General features: G+C 39.3%; 1 protein-coding gene across 1 annotated transcript in view; it reads right to left on the reverse strand.

Moving 5' to 3' along the window:
- LOC108002113 (uncharacterized) overlaps positions 1–18,390 on the reverse strand; it is a 171,250-nt gene that overhangs the window by 67,487 nt on the left and 85,373 nt on the right. Inside the window, exon 2 of the mRNA XM_062086141.1 lies at positions 8,435–8,658. Within this exon, the coding sequence (XP_061942125.1) occupies positions 8,435–8,658 (224 nt within the window). The remainder of the gene's footprint in view (positions 1–8,434; positions 8,659–18,390) is intronic.

The following is an 18,390-nucleotide window of genomic DNA, read 5'->3' on the forward strand; positions in this document are numbered from 1 at the left end:
CTCGGTGGAGTTGTTATTAAAGAGTTCCTTAAGCAATTTCCGATAATATCCCTCCCCTTCCAAACGAAAGTTTGCGACCCAGCTTTCCAACGAGAGAGTAAAAAATCAACTTTAATTATTCTCCTCTCCCTTCTTAATCAACCGAATTTGAATCCCGGTTGTCGGTCGCGTTCGATCAATTTTAGAGTTTGGATCGGCCACCCTTTAACTTTTGAAACAATTCTTCTGATTCCGACGTGTCGCATCCGCCATGATTCATTATTATGCAGCGAGATTAAAGGAAATAAAAGGATGATATATTAAAAAAAAAAAAAAATCTCGTGTACTTTGTGCTAAGTAATAACCTATTAACGTGTGTAATTACGATTCATCTTGGCAATTATTATCCTACCCCGAGTTTTCGAAAAAGAAAAAAAGAACAACTTTATTTAAGAAACACCATTAAAATATTTGATAAGCGAACGCTTTGTATTCCTCGTGGAAGATGGATCAAATTAAAAATTACATATTCGTTTCGAGATTAACTCGGTTCAAAGAAAACTACATTATTTAATATTTTCGTTCTCGGAAAAGATTTCCATCTTCTTACGGTTTAATTTTTGATAATAAAAAAAAAAAATTATTGATCGTCTAAAGGAATCAACGATGTATTTACGATCTATCATTTTGTTGATCTCAGATAAAGTGTGTATAATTTTGTCGATTTAATCGCATACTTCGCATTAAGAGTCGTAATTATATCGATGCATCTTCTATTCAAGCATTTACGACTTCAAAACTTCAAAATAAAAGGAAAATAATTAAATAATTCCATTCTATTCCGTTTTTCTATTTATAAATTAAAATCGTTATCAAAGTTCTTTATCGTTCCATTTGACGAGTTTATTGTCATTTATATGGGAACTACCTATGTTAAGATAAAAAATTCTTAAATTCTTCTCAATTTCGAAGAGTCGTTAATCTTCATAACGGTTAAATTGAAGATCATTACATGGACGAACGATAATTAAGATGATTCAATGATTTAATATCTCTTTCCAACACATTCGAGAACACGAGAGAAATTTTTAGAAAGTAAATAAATCATTCGTCAATGATAGTAAGAATAATTTTATAAATGCTTCGATTAATCAACGATAAACGATCCCATTTGAATTATCCTGTTCTATCCGAATCGCATCTATTCTCCCTTTATTGGTAATAAATTTCGCCATATTTCAGTGGAAAATAGCAAGGTCTTTGACAAAAACAAATATCCCTTCTATAAGCCCCCTTCCTGTAAACGGAACTTCCCAAGGATTCGACGAATAATTTCATTATTCTGATTAATGGTTCAATCTGGTATCTAATGAAATGCTCGATTTATCGACATGATATCGTGGAAATGACAAGGCTGACGGACATTTTTGGCAAATATAAATGTAATTCTCGTGAAAAGTCACGGGGTCACGTATCGAGTGAAAATCTTGTCGTATAGAATATGAATAGAAAGCTGGGGATGAAAAAGAAACCTTCAAAGAATCCTTCCTTTTGTCCGATTGAAAAGAGAAACGAGACTGATAACGCGAACTTTCTTTGACGTATGATTTCGATGTATCCATGAAACAGAAATTAGAACTTATTCTCTCTCTTCTTTTCCCCATTTTTATCATATTTTTATTACATCGAATCTAATTTGAATTTTCGAGAATCGACATATGTCGAGAATTTACAATTTTTCAAATTCGAGTTTTGCAAAATTAACTTTTCAATATATTCGATAACGTGATCCACGAATGACTTAAACGACGTACGAATCGAAATCTTTTATGATTCGTTGTTCGTTTTACATATACACACGTGTATCACGTATTTTCGACGTGATTGATATTTTGCGAGATAATTTGCATGCGAGACAATTTACATCCGTTTGTGCAATCTACATGTTGGAAGTTGTGCGAATTTGTTAAAGTTATTGCCTCGCATATATAGCACGATGCGGGTAGCTTTTTCGATGACGATGACAACCCGTAGTCGTAATCTTTTAAATTCACGTATTTCGTCGGAGTTGGTGAAAGTTTGACAGATGTAATCGTTTCATGCTGGTCTCGCTCTCGATTCTTATAATCTTATAATCTTACTTAATTTATCTATCATTTTTACATATCATTTTTACGAGAATCATAAAGTGACGTTATGGAATTCTCGATTGTACATTTCGTTCGATTATAAAAAAAAATTTATTAATTCGAAATAGATATATTCGTTAATTAGACGTGCATCACGAACATCTTGTAAAAATAAATCAATCGATCCAATAATTTAAATGTATTTTAAAGAAGATTAATAGCCGAGCAGAAAATCAATTTCTCGAATAAGAATCTAATTGTTTCTTTTCTAAGATCTAATTTTACGGAATACTTGATAAATTCAATCTTCATCCACTCGTTTTCCCCACCGTTCTCGCAATTCGAGAGAGAAAGAATAAAATTACTAATTAAAGCGCCCGAAGGATCGAAGGGAGGAAGGTTCTAAAAATTTTCTTGTCAAATTATCGTCGATAAGAATAAAAAAGAAAGGGGGAAAAAAAATAAAAAGAAAAAAATTCCAACCCCTTAACCTCCTCCATTCGAGCTCATCGAATTTTTCCAGCTTTCGCGATAAGTATCACTCGCGAGCGATCTCCAAGTTGAATCTTGAAAAGCAACTTCTCTTCGTGTATATAAAAACGGTCCTCGAGATTCGACGACGTCTCATTGATATCGGAAGCTGTGATAATATTATCTAACATGAGGATAACTTTGAAAATACAAAGCATAAAACACGCGATAATAATTTTCTAGAAAATAGGAGATCTTTCTAAACGACATATTCGAAATCTCGAGTTTCGGTTTACCAAAAGGATAAGATCGTTTGTGTTCGACCAAAATAGTCCAGCAAGATTTAGGTCATGTGTGGCGTTGATAATAGTCCCGGGATCATTATTTCGTGAGCGAGTACACGTGTGCCCGAGCACACACGTATGGTTAATCACGAGAAAATGGAGTCTGAGGACACAGTGGAATGAAAGTGTGCCCGACATTGGAATTTCAGAGAAATTTGTTTCGTCCATCCTTCTGGATGAATAATAATTAAATCAAGTTGTCAACAATTTTTCGTAAGAATTAAAATACTTAGCAGAAAACGATGCGTCCAATATTCCAATTCCAGGGAAACTTGATGATAATAATTAAGTCTGCGGTAGAAAATTTGGTACATTAGTTACGAGAAGATGAACTCCGAAGTCACGCAGTCGGAAGTCAAAGGTGCATTTAACGCGATCCTAAAAGAGAAACTTGTTGATGCACGGTCGGATAGTAAAATTTGATATTAATTAGTTTTTCGTTAAAATTAATCCAAGTTATCATACGTGTTCCCGGTAAACGCATAATTCTCCTAATTTTGTTTCTCGTTACCTCGGACGGAGAAATTTTAGAAGCAACTTTAAGTAAACCCACACACCGTTCCCGTGTATCTATATAATTTACATATATTCTGCATACATTACTCGACACAACCACATATTTATCGTATTTCAAAACTATCTTCTCCAACTAAACTAAAACAACGTATGCATAATTTACACGTAGCTGACCTGGAAGAACAATGGCGCGACATCCAAACTTATCTTGTACGTTTTATAACTGTAGAAATTTAAATTTACATTTTATTCTCACGATAATTGCGATTTATTCCAATTTATCAGAGAAAAAGCAATCCTCGATCGAGCAAACGATACTTATCCCCATCTCCCTCCGAAAAATGGAGGCGAAACGTGAGAAAATTCGGCGAACCGAAAATCACGAGCGGCGGGCATATTTTTCCACGTAACAAGAACACAGCCATTACGCAAGCTCTGTCGTCATGGTGACAGCCAGGATATTACCGCGCGTGAAACGTCTCTATGATGTCCCATTGTGCTGTCCAAATAGCTGCTAAATCCGGCTGTCTCCGCGGCGACGTCCCTCCTCGCAAGCGGATTTCGTTCACGCTCGACGCGAGAACGCGCGACACGAAATTTCGCTTCGTCGCGCTTCTTTCCGCGATACTTCTAATCTCCATTTGTCTCCCCATTTTTATCCCTGCCTCGAAACGGAAGCGGTGAACTTGTTGATTATTCTTTCCCCTTTTCTTTCCTTTTCTTCTTTCTGCGAGAGGAGAGGATACCTCTTGTCGCGATACGTGTGTAAATAAGAGCGCGTGGTCGAAAAAATAATCGCGCGATCCACTTTATCGTGCCTCTGCTATCTATCAAAGATGGAACACACGAAAAGTCGATATGTCGTTGAACGTCGCGCAGGCGTTCTTAAGGGAAACATCCCTTTGTATTTTTGCCCCAATTTTTCCTCCCAATGGTTTATCGTCCTCGTCGATTCCATCTACGAGAAACATTTCGATTAATTTCGCTTAATTCGACGCGTATCCCTCTTCTTTATGACTTCTTCCACGAGTTGTTTTTACGAGTTTCGATATAAATGCAAGGATAAATTTAAAAAATTTATTCGGTACAAGTTCCCGATCGAAATAATTGGTCCGTGCGTTACCACCCAGTGTCAACCACAGGGGAAATTCCAAGACAATCGGGGTAGTTCACCGTAGGGTTGGAGGATATCGAGGGGATAAGCGAACGTTTGAACAACGGCTATCGTAAACAGACATTGGAAGGGATATCGTTCGCTATATTCGCTTTAATTAACCAACAAAACAGAGAGAGAGAGAGAGAGAAACGATTTCCACAAAGAGGGATCGACGTCATAATTTTTTTTTCGCTCGAGAACGTTTCAATTTTTAAATTGACGCCCGATGAAAAATGAGCAAATGCTGGAATTCCGTTGCGCCGATCGATCGAAACAGGATCCGATCTGAATTCCACCACGCGTTCTGCAAATCACCGCAGTTTCCGCTTTCGTTTCGGAAATAAAAAGCTCGCGCCACGAAAATCCAATTGGCCGCATTACCACGCGGTTAACCCCTTCTCGTTTACGCGTCACAACATTCCACGCGTTTTCGGGATCCTCTCTGTGGAAAGGGATGATCCTCGATCGGCGAGAAATTAAGGCGTCTCTCGGCGGAAAATGTGGGGGCGGCTGGTTGAAAAAAATGTGAAAAAGAACAAGGATGAGAAAAGGGCAGAGATAGTAATAAAGGGCCACGCTTAACGGGTCATTACGCGGATCATAAAAAAGATTAAAGTTAAACCGCCATTATGCAAAATTGCATTATGCTCTTTGCCCTCTCTCTTCTCCGTTATCGTACCAATGTATGATGGCATAGCCACGGTTCAAAAGTTTCAAGTTATTATTATTATTTTTCTCTTTTATTTTATTTTATTTAAATTACATTTTAATATCTTTGTGGGAAGAAGCTTATTTGTAACTTCACGTGACTATATTTTGCGTGTACAGATTGGTTTTTCTTTTTAGAGAGTCGACGAGATCCATCGCGTGTCTTGTCTCTTGACAAAGGGCTTCTTCGCTTGTTGCCTTGATCTTGTGTGATTTTTACAAGTGTATCAACCACAAAGAAAGGTGTCACGCTGTGTTACGATTAATAAAATAACGACAGCGAATAAAAATGAAGAAGAACGTAAGGCTGTAATGTGGATTTATTTAGGAAGAATTTTCCTTCTGGAATAATTACGCTTAATCACGTTAATTACGCTTGTTTTTCCGTTTTGATATCCGTTCCTGCAACTTGTGTAACTTTTCCGTGGCCGATTTAAGTAATATCTTCCTCGACAAACACAAGCGTGTTATCTTAATATCGTTTCAAATTCAATATTCGACAGCAAAGAAAGAAAAAAAGAATTAATTTTGAAATAAATTTCTAACTTTAAAAGATTTATCGCGATATTCGATTTATTTGGCGATATTGATATACACGTGGAGTATTAAATCTTCGATTGAAATTGTTTTAGCGGTTTCACTAAAATGGGAAAATGGGTCACGAAGTTGGAAACTTTCTCATAAGGATAAAGTTCACTTGTAAGTTCTCTCAAACATCCCAAGTTGTTATAATTGCATCCTCCAGTACGGTATTTTGTAAGAATTTCAGGATTCGAGGAAACCTTTTTTCTTTTTCTCTTTTTTTTTTTTTTACAAAATTCTACTTTTCGTGCGTTTATAATATTTAAATTATCACGAACCGATCGAAAATATCGAAAATTGTGAAACGATCTCAGTTATTATCCATCTCGTAATTATTATTACAACTTCAACAACTTCAAAATCTTTAATACACGCGGCACGAAAAATAATAATCCTGCGTTTTGTACATGCGTCTTATCCATACGAGTAATTTCGTAAATATGCGCTTTATTTAGAAGTAACGACACGCAGAAAGATGCACGGGTATAGAAAGGAATGCGTGATGGAGGAAGGAAGAGCGCGGCGATTCAAGTTGGAAAGATATTTCACGACCAGCGTCGTTAATGTTTATTTTTCATAAACGTCGGAGACGAGGCCAACGTGGCCGGTATTCATGGATGGAAAAAACCGAGAGCAACGCCCCTCTTTCCTTCTATTAGCCGTGAAAATAAATACGCACAATTTACCTCGTCCGTGATGAAAACGTGCACGGATGCCGCGATGTTTAAAAAATAGTTAACACCTATCCGGTTGCGATAAATTTCAGCCAATCGGTAAAACGATGAGAATCGTTTGAATAATCGGGTCGATCTCTGGAAACGACGTTAAAGGTAAGTGGTCGTTAAAGTCTTTAATCCGTGAGGGATTGCGATATCGCATGACGAACTCGCAAAACAAACTCGAGATCTTATTATTTACGAGACTTGAAATCCACGAAAAAAAAGAAGAAAAGTAAGGTTTATCGTATAACGTTATATTCAACTGCTCGATGAATTTTTCCTTCATTTTTCAAGTTGAAGGCTCATTAACGTCTTATATTTCACGTTAACCACGTTTGATAAAACGTGGTTCGAGTAGTTCGAAAGAGTGATGTGTATCTCCCGGCAAACTAATTTAGGGCAAACGATTTTAATATTTCTTTGCAAGATGAAAGGTATAGGTGGAATGACCTGATATTTTCGGCATCTACCGTGAAAGACATCCGAAGCATTTGGAACAATGATCTAAATTTCAACTCGAGACGTTTGAAATACCTGGATTGAAATACCGCGATAAAGTTCGTATTTTCGAAGGTTTCGCGAAAATCTAATCGCGAATAAAGAGGGAAATCAAGTGTAAATAACTGGAAACGTGACGATGGATAAATTTTAAAGGAAAGGAGAATTCTTCGATAAATTCTTTGTTCATCGTTATAAATGATCGATATCGGTCGTTGGAGGAGGGAGACATCGGCGACAAATCCGCGATTCGAGTAGCATTCGAGGAATAATTCGAGATCGAAAGCTCGGCCGATCGAGAGAAAGATAAATCGTGAACAAAAGAGACGAAGGGAAACGAAGCATACTACCTCCTTTCTACCGAGAGACGAATCTTGATTAATGGTGCAAGTTTCCACCGTCTCTGCTCACCGGTGGCCATGCTTCGAATCCATAATGAGAGGAATACATTAAAATGGTCCTCACAACTGGAATCCCCTATCGAGAGGGGAAGGGGAGGGAAGGAGCCATTGTCCTCGACGATAATCATGGAAAAATAATGTCGTTCCTGGTGCAATTAGTGCTTCATCTTTTGATCGGCAATTACGATTGGAAACGGTTAATCGGGAGCAGAAAGCCACGTTTCATCCTCCTCTCGACTTCGCGTTATTAGAAAATCGATCGACGAACTCGCCGATCGAAGAAATCCCATTTACACGAGCTAATGTTTTCGATATGTTTTTTTTTTTCAAATTCGGCTTCCGCTCTCTTTCTCTCTCTCTCGAAATTGCCACTCGTCGCCACTGAGAATAAATGTCGTCATTTTCATTCGAAGATAAGGATGAAGTGAATTTCACGCGAGATATCGTGTCGTCGATTATCTCCCACACTCGTGAAAAATCAATATTGACTTTGATCGATCTAGAATATTTAACAGAATTATTAGAATATTAACAGTAATTTTCAAACGTATCCCACCGTGTGAACGTGACTTTATCGTTCGAACGGGTAGAATGACGATTACGTACCCCGATGAATTTGTACTTGAAACCAGGACTAAATTCGAGGAGCACGGTATCGAGTTCCCTTGGAAATCGGCGAGATTTCGTAACGAACAACAAACAATAACTACTGGACGGAACGAGGAGGGGCCATCCAAGCCGAAAACTGTTTCCACCGGATGCAAATTCGCGACTAAGCGGCGATATTACACCCACCCTTGGTATATATACCAATTTGAATGCAGATCAGAGTTGCAGTCCGTTTCCGGCAGGATGGAGTACGAAGTCGGTGTAAACCATTATTGGATGTGGGCGGTTACGCCGACATAGAAATGAAACGGCGGGGATTTACCTTGTAACTGCTGACCGCGTGCGCGCCATCGTAGATGTAAAGGTGATCGTTGCAGTCCAATTGAAGGTGGTCGAAACGGAGCATGAACCGCTGAAGGATGCTGTGTGTTTGGAAGGTGATGGTGCAGTCGAGGTCCTTCTCGAGCTGCGACTGCAGAACCGCCCCGTCTATCTTCCTGTACAGATCTCGCATGTAATTGTTCTTGCACACGTCGCTTATGTGATCTGTGAACCGAGAAATTTATTATTAGATCAGAATCGGAACGGAATTCGACTCGATTTCAATTTCTATTTCTAATATCTGGAAAATCGATCGGGAAATATTGAATATTTTAATATTTTCCTCCAAAATAAAATTCATCTGGACGTCTTCCATCGATCTTCCTGCGCGATATTTGCTCCGTAATCACGATTATTAACAAAATATCGATCCTATCGCGTGTAAAAATACCCCTCGAATCGTTAAAGACGATCGAAAATATTTTCCCCGAAACATAAACTCTCCGTACAGATAAATTTACACGGTCGTAAACGAAAGGTCTCTCGCTTCTTTCAGATAGAAATTAACCCGCATTTTCTCCGGAAACTTGTTTCTCTGTGGAAACTGTTCCAGGGAGGACAGATCGCGGATCGGTTGTAAAAGTTTCATCCGATCGATAAGAAACAATTTGATCGACTTTTAAACTCGCTCGAGCGAAGCAGACATCGGGGCCCTAACGCTTGTCCCCGGGCCGTTGCCAACCTGCCACGAATTATCCAATCGATTGACGGCCGATTGATTCGCGTATCGCCAGGATAATAGCGAATTCGATTTCGATGCACCTGCGATTAAATACGGTCTACCGAGCCCGATAAGAGGGATAAAATCAGAGGGAAAAAGTCTAACGATTGCTGTTGCGGATAGGAGCAACAAAAGTCGCGACAAGAGTTACATTTAATCGATAAAGAGAAAAGAGAAAGGAAAAGAGGAAGAAGGAGCATATTTACTCTCGATACGCGTAATATCAGAGCTCGATTTTCTCGATACAGTTATACTTTGGATCTCTTCTAAATCAGTATAGCATGCATCCATGAGAATAGATATCATGTGACAGATTAGTCGGAAGGAAAAGCTAAAGATTGAAGACGTGAGACATAAGATCCTCTCTTCTAATCTGTATATAAAAGATTGCTCGACCGACACGACGGAACAAGTATAATCAAAAAAAAAAGAAAAGGGATATCGTGTCAAAGTATCAGGACGATTGTCAAATTTATTACGAAAGAAAACGAAAAAAGGAGAAAGAAAGAAGAAGGATTCGATGTTGGAGAGGGTTGTACAACCCTTAAAAACAAGACTATTCCGTGCAAAGTATCCAAAACTTCCTTCTCCTCTTCGAAACTATTCCCAATTCCTCTACTTCTTCCCTCAACTTCCAACTTCTCCTCCGAAGAATCCTCCTCGGCCTATCGCGCCATTTTCCCGAACTTCGTTACAGCTCGAAGCCAACTTACGGAGCAAATGAATCGTAACGCGGCAAAGGGGAGCGAATTAATTCGCGAATTCGATAAAACTCGCTCGCTCGCGACAATTTCACGGCTGAAAGTCGTAAGGGGGTGGTTTCAAGGAGGGAGAGAGAGAGAGGAGAAAGAAAAAATAAGGAGGAGAAACGAGAGGGGGCGGCGAAGAAACTCGATTGAAAAGTTTTCGCTCGTGTTGCCTGGGGGTCATCGGAAGCAGAGGCGTGAGATAGTTTTCCGCATGAGGTGGTTGCAGCCGGTCGCAACCTTGTGCTCGAATGTGGGCCGGGAACACTCTCGAGGGAACGAAGATTCTCGATAAAAGTATCGCGTATCTGGTCACGGATTACGGAAGGATACGCGGTTAACTCTTGGCAGGGATTGCTTGCTGCGTCTTTGAAATATCTCCAAGGTATCGCAAACGAGAGGGATTCGATGGTGCGCGATCAAATTTGGATCAATAAAGGTGGTAATTAATTTAATAAGTTCGGAAGAAAAATTTTTTTCCAGAAAGCTAGATCACGAAAGAAAACATTAAATTCTAACGCGGATGGATCTTTGGCCGATTTCGGAGATTTCGTAAATTAGACTAGAGAGGAAAACTAAGGATTAGTATTATTTGTTTTTAAGAAAACTAAACGAAAGATTCTTTACACGAATGTGTGTATCGCAGAAGGAAACGTGGCTAATTTCTGGCCAATGGATTATCGGATCCCTGGACAAGGTGGAAGATTTAAATGAGAGGGATTGGAGGGTGAACGATGGAATTAGAGCAACAGATGGTTAAATGTCTCGTAACGATTATTGGAAATGGAACGGTTGTTTCTTTCGCGAGGAGATCGGGCTGATTCGATATACGAATGCATGGATTCGTGAGAGAGATTGCGGATAAAATTTGTGTGTATACGTGTGTTTGAGATGGTACGGGAATTAGATGCGCAAGTATTTGAACGTATCGGAAGAGTAAATTTGCATTAGCGCGTAAGATGAATGGAGTGCGGTAGAGAATTGTAAATCAGATGTTTCTTCGAGTGAAAATTAACGATTGATGTGGAACGAGAGTCGTGTAATATAAAATTACTTTTCAAGAATTTTTCTTTCCTTGTCAACGAAATGAATTTATTAGAGAAATCTTGTTTCTTTTGCACAATTATTTTAAATAGATTTTTGGATATTTTTGGATATTTTGAAATTGAGAAATTAAAATATAAATATAGAAATAATGGAACGATGGAGAAATATTTTGTTTTTGAGTTTTATTTTAAAAAAAAAAAAAAAAAAAACAAATATTCGATCGATCTCGAACATTTTATCCTTGATTCAAATTGACCGAATGATTAATTAAACTAATTTAAATGATACAAACAAAATATTTGAATAACGAAAAGAATTCTTTTTCATTATACAGAAAAACATTTTATTTTAGAAAATGTTCCAAAAATTATTCTTTGTCCTGATTCTTGCCCGCTACTTTTCCAATGCAAACTTCCAAGAAAGATCATTCCAAAATTATCTTTAACGAACGAATTATACGGCTTATCGTCAAATACTTATTCGTGGAACGAAAAGATTAAATTATTCTTCGATTATTCTTATAATAAATGGGCAAATAAGAGAATTGGTAATAATTCGTTTCTCGATAATTTGTTTAAAAATTTATTTCAATTCTCTTTGTTCCAAGCCTCCCACAGCGGGAACAAATTCGACAAAGATCGATCGATTATCGGTCACGTAGCTTCTAAAACGACCACGGTGAATGGACACGCGTAATGTAATCACGAATAATTGACGAGGAGGGGGCCAATCGACGCACAGACGCTCGCCTCCCTTAGACCGTCGAACGACGCCGGGCTCCGCGCGTAAATTCGCCGCCCCTGAAACGTGGACCGACGCTCGTAAATCTTGGGCCAAGGGAAAGGAGCTCTCCCGGAAAAGTCTACTTCCGCGGCAATGGGCGAACTAGAACGAAACAGAGCGGCATTTCCCGGAGGAGAATCTCGCGCCCCCTTCGACCTCCCCCTCCAAACCGACCGACAAACCCCGCACCGCGAGACTATCAAATTTCCAGCAGGCGAATAAAGATGACGAAAGTTTCGTATATTATACGTGCTGTCTCGAAATTCTCCAATGACGAATATTTCATGAATTTTTTACTCGCCGTATCGCGAACTTTGTTCGATCTACTTGCACGCTTTCTCAAATACATCTCCTCACTTGGACACTTAAAAGATTCGAAAAGATAATAGCGGAGCAAGGAGGGAGTGGTAAATAAGGCGGAACGATATAAGGAGGGGGAGAGAGAGAGAGAGGAAAAAAAGGAGGAAAAATTAAATCGCGCGAAGAAACGGTCCCTCAAAAGGGAACTTTGAGACGAACGAAGTAACTACAAAGAACTTTGGGTTCCACGAAAAGTCGCGTGCAAAACAAACCGAGCGAGGGACGCAAAGACGCAGAGAAAGAGAGAGAGAGAGAAAAGGAGAAAACGGGACGCGTCCAGGAAGAGGAGAGACAAGGAGAGACAAAGAAAGAGAGGCAGCACCCACCCTTTGGCCACGGTTGTGCGCGTTGGCCCTTCGACCCTCCAGCAACCACCAACCAGCCCTTTCTCCCTTCCTAACTCTTCCGTCTCTTTCTCCCTCCCTCTCTCTCTCTCGCGCGCTCTGCCACCCTCGAGCGCTCGCCACCCTCTTCCCTTCGACTGCTCTCTCCCTCTTGGGACGATGTAAGCCCGCTACTCCGTCGATCAATATTACTCTCTCTTGGAGCGCGCCACGGCTCGTCTGAGCGGCAACCGAGCGCTATCCGTATTAAGCCGCGAGAAGCACTTCGGAGAGGAGAGAGAGAGAGAGAGAGCCGAGAACCACCGACGTTGCTCGCGCCGACGAAATTTTTCCAACCCCGTGTCGGATAGAGATACCCTTCCCCCTTCTCCCACGTTTTTATCTGATCCGCACGCGACTCTGCCCGCAACAACTACTGGAAACAATGTTATCGGCGAGCGAAGATGCTTCCTTCCTTCCTTTCTTCCTTCGTCGAGATAGGAGGAGGAGAGTTTGGAAAGCCTGTTGTTTCTGTTCGATGCGCGTTTCGATTCGCGCGGGATGGTCGAAGACGCGGGGGGTGTCGAGAAATGGAGGGTAAAGAGGGTGTGATAGTCGTGAGAATTAAGAGGGAGGAGTTGGGAATTAAAAGATGTGGTTGAACAGTTTTTTTGTTTTTTTTCTCCCCCTCCTGCGTTTCGATGCGCGTCGTTTCGAAGATGATGGGCGAGGTTGGAGGATGCGGTTACGAACGAAATGGAAGATATTCGAATTGTAGAATCGTGGAATCGTGGATCAATAGTAGCATATGAAGGGTTCCGTAGAAATGTATTATTCCAGGAATAAAAAAGCGATCCAGAAGTTGCGATACCACGTACAGGGGCCGTCCCGTTTGCGGCTTTTATAAATAATTTTCAAGCTGCATATATTCGCATTATAATTCTAGGCTATTAGTGCATCTACGGGTATCCGAAATGTAGGACAAACGGCTTTCTCGAGATATTTCCAATATTGCTTTCGCGCTCATTAAGCCCGTTGAATATTTTATAAAGGAATATAGTAGCGAGGAAGCGAAATACGGTTTGTAAATTTGATAGATTCCAATAAAACATCCCGAGAACCGTGCAATCGTTTTATTATTTTAAACAAATCTGACCTGAATATTTTAATTTAGAAACGCAAATTATTCACAGTTCGTACGACTTTAGAAATTGGATCGATCGATCGATTGTGCGAAGTAAACAAATTACATTTCCATGTATTTTTATAAATTTTATCATCGAATTTGTCATTTTAAATTATAAGAATTAGAATCGGGAGAAAATTATTGGAGTGACGCCAATTTAAAATTCTCCGATATCTCATCCGCTCGATATCTATGAATTTTATACGTCTTCAGGAATTATCAACAAATAAAAGTTAGTTTTCGGATCTTAATTTAATAATTAAACTTGCAAAACTGTTTTGATATCGAAATCATATCGATATTTATTAATTTCGGATACTTGAGATATATTAACAAATAAACCAATCATTTGCAATTTCTTATTTGATTTTTATGTAAGCGCATTCGAGGAAAAATTTATTGACCATTCATTTCCTTAACCTTTATCGTAAATATATACCTAGATCGTTATACCTTTTCGCTTGGATTTTTAAATTTAACTCAGAATCCTAAACTTACGGATCTAATAAAAACCACGAAAAAATATACACGATATATATAATAAAACGAGTTCCAGCCATCTTCTCGAATATAATAGAGCGCGAAACTCGCGCGAAATATCGACAAAACCTCGTAGCTCGCAGCATCGAGCCTAATCACGCATGCAAATGCGGGTGCAAATATCTCTCGCCGAGGCCTCCGTGTTCGTCGCGTAAATCTTGCTGAATAGATCTCGGCTGTGATTGGTTGGAAATCCAAACCTTCTCTCTTCTCTCCTCCCTCGCGCACGCATGGTCAAAACGCTTTGTCGACGATGAAATACCGTAATCTCGAGCGCGACGAAAATTTGCCTCGGACACAACGGATCGTCAGCCGTTAATCTATCTCGGGACGACTGTTTCCGCGGTTTAAACCGCCTTCGCTCCGATTATTAAGCGGCACGATAACCGGCGACCGTGGTGGCCAGGTATCCCTGGATTTAATCGCGGCGAGATGGAAAGAAGATCGCTTAGACAGGCTTTGTCCCCCCCCAACCGGCATAATGGCGAGGAGATTTTCCGCTTCGAGCATGGAAATCTGTCCCCGACGACGAGTGGGAAACGTGGTTTTGTTCTTCTTTTGTCCGTGCTGCGATTCCGTTCCGCGATTTATGAAATGAATTGTCGACCGCTTTTAAATGTCAGGATAATGGGCGAAAAAATAGTCAGGCATCAAATGGTTAAAGCAGACGTTAATGAAAATTTGTGGAATTAATTTGCGGGGCAATTGCAAGTTCGATTATTAACGAGTTAATCAGTTTTATCGAGTTGAAAGTGCGACTCGATATTCTTACATGTTTAGAAATATTCAAATGAGCGAGTTTCTTATGCTAATGAATAGCGTTATCTGTTATGATAGCGGCTTCTATATTTTCATATCGACTTTTTTCATTTACGATTTGTAATGTTGTGCGAGATTTCAAGTTTATATTTCCGTATTTCCATATATATATTTTTCCGTACGTTTTTAACGGATAGGAAAAAATATAATTTATTTTAGTAATAACGCAGAATCGTTACCGCGATATTGTAGCAGAAACAATTATCACTATGAAACATTAATCTGCGTTCTTGCAAAATGGAATATGCTTGTTAGCTTTCGTACAAAGCCTATTGTGTAATCCGGCGCATCCGGTTATTCGAATATATATTATTTGTACAAAAATATCGATCATTACTCGTGATATAAAAAGAAGCAAAAATATATAGATAATGCATCGTAGAAACACGGAAGAATAATACGAAAAAGTTTCTGCTCTGGAACAAACAGACGTAAATTCTCGTGTTTTTATTGTTTTGAACTTGTTAAATTCAGGACAACAAGTTTAGGATAGCTGAAAGTTATGTCGCGTGAACAGTGTGACCTGTTTCATACTAGACAAAACTTTTGGAACGTGCGCTTGTATTTACTCGAAACAAAAACTTTGCCAAAGGACGCAAGAATGATCTAATTTGTTCCGTATTTACGGATCAGTTTCGTCGTAACGGAATGACTTCGTATCGTGGAATGAAATTTGGACAAACGTTGAAAAACAATCGAAACGTTTTTCTCTCCGAAATATCGCGTTTAGAAGAGAATCGTAATTTTTTCGAAAATTTAACGGCCTCGCATTACAACTGTTTCGAAATATTTTCATTCAAGATATTATTATCTTGTATCATATCGCGCTTTTCTTCTTTTTTCCCTACGATTTTATTATTATTCATATATTAGCAATTATATCGGAATTTATCATACTTTATCGTTTCAAAATTATTCGCAAATAAATTCGAAGAAACTAGTAAGTTGACGATATGCACAATTCTTGTTCGAGATATATCTAATCGATATATCTAACCAACCAAGATATTCATTATTCGAATAATTTCGTCGATAGAATCCAGTCGATTAAACTTTACACATATCTTAAAAAATTTTCCAGCAAAAGTCTATTTATAAACGTCACACGCGCCCGAAAAAATCTACCAACGTATTCCCGATACGTCATTCATCATAATTTTTCTCCAATTTTAATTCTTCCCTTCCCCAACAAACCACACCTCGACGTCCAATCCCTTCAATACACCCCTTACAACAACACCTTCGCAACCCTGACAACCCCTGTCTCTCTCTCGCAACCACTTGTCGACCAAACGTCCGTCTAGAAACTCCCCTCCTTTCCTTACACAACCATATATATATATATATATATATACCTTCGTATATCTCCAAGTCTCAAACGGTAGAAACGCTGTGTGCGAAAATAACTCATCGAATTACTCACAATTATCGTTCTTCGCATGGACGTGGCCCTGGTACAATGTCAGCGCCAACAGCAGGAAGGCGCACCAGCCTCCCGCGAACCACATTCCTCCTCCTATATCTCGTTCTCACACGCGGCACATAGGTACGAACGAACGTGTATCGAGAGTCATCGATCCCAATAGCGCCATAGAACGACGCTAAAAGAATCGCAAGAACGAATATTAGGACTATGAGAAACGAACGAACGCGAGGTCGAGGTAGGAGAGGGGGGCAGTCTCGTGACGAGACGAGCGCGAGCGAACCGCACCCCGCGCCGTATTACGCGCGACTGACCGCCACTGGTCGCGATTTTACGCGCGAACCGACCGAGTGACGCGCATGCGCGCCGCCGCCACTAGTAGGGTGTGGATGGACGGGGTTGAAAGGATCGTACTCGACGTACTACGCCGACACCCACTCTCATTGTTGAGCCGAGTTAATGAGCGAAAAGATACAGGCTGGTTTTACGAGCGTATCGCGATACAGGGTGTGTCCGTGAGGCAGCGCGCGCCACGCACTGTACACTGTACGCGTATATATTACGAATACAGCCGGGGATATATACGGAGTATCTGCTCGGTTAAATGGAATCGTCGCGCTGTTCCTCTTGATTGTCTTGCCCTTTTACCGGCTCTATATGCTCCAAGCCTTTTTTTTTTTTTGCCAATCTCTTTTCCTATGCGAATATCGATGATTTCGACAGCGTGGAATTCGAAAATTAATAAAGGATCGAGGTTGAGAATAAAGTTGTTCGGATAAGTTATTCGTATAATGTGACCGAGATCGCGCGAACAGACAACTATAGTTATGGTTATTCGTGTATTTTAAATACAGTTATTTCTTGGTTAATTGATTTTTCAAGCCGCTTCTGTTTTCATACTTTTCATCGGATCCGTGTTACGTTAATGAGTCGATGATTTTTATTATTGGTTTCGAATATTTTTGAGAGAGATGGATCGAAACGGTAAAATATTTTCGATTAATTATTCTATTCGTCGCGTAGGATAAAAATTTATTTTTTCGAATTGTCATCAACGATCTTATCAGAAATTGTATGAAATTTCATGGATGGAAGGGAAAATCGATTTAATAAAAATGCGCGAAAATTAAGAAACATCTTTTGCTAAAATTCCATTTCATCGTTTTTTTTTTCTCTTTCATCGATAACCAAATACGGAAATAAATAAAGAGAATTGATAGAAAAATGTATAACATTTGCACACGGATATGACGAAGTGTATATAAAACGAAAATTCAAACATTTTTTTTTCTACGTAAATTTATCATTTGTCGCGATTTTTCCACAATTCTTTTTTTTTTATTATTATTTTTAACAATATACATTTTGTATACGAATAAGAGGGGAAAAAATGGGACAATATCGTTGAAAAATAACGAACTCAAAGAAGAGTAATTACGATGATCGCGAAGAGAGAAAAAAATTAATGTCCGATTTACGAATAATTACAAAATTTTCTACTAATGACGGAATAGACAGCGAAATAAAATGGACGTGTGTACAATTGTACAATAGAGATTTACATTAGACGTAACCGAAATAAAGCGAAACCCGACCTATTGTATTACGTTGAAATAATTCTCGAGAGCATAGGTTACGATTTATGCGAACCAAATTCCTGACACGTTGGACGTTGAAATGTCGAGAACACGTGGCAAGCGAATTTGCAGCCAGACTTGTTTTTACTCGAAAACTCTCTACGCGTTACGTAACACGATCAATTTTTCAAATATCTAAATTTTATTTTCGAAACGAACGCGCGATACATATTGGCGACAATTATGGAAATAACAACGACGTTCGACGATTAAACGAAATTACGAGCAAATTGCAAGCGCATTGTTGCCAAAAGTAACAACGTCACTCGTAATTCTAATTTCTAAACCACTAGTATCGCAAGCAAGGAAACG

This window comes from Apis cerana, linkage group LG1 (genome assembly GCF_029169275.1).
Source record: "Apis cerana isolate GH-2021 linkage group LG1, AcerK_1.0, whole genome shotgun sequence".
Classification (NCBI taxonomy): Eukaryota; Metazoa; Arthropoda; class Insecta; order Hymenoptera; family Apidae; genus Apis; species Apis cerana.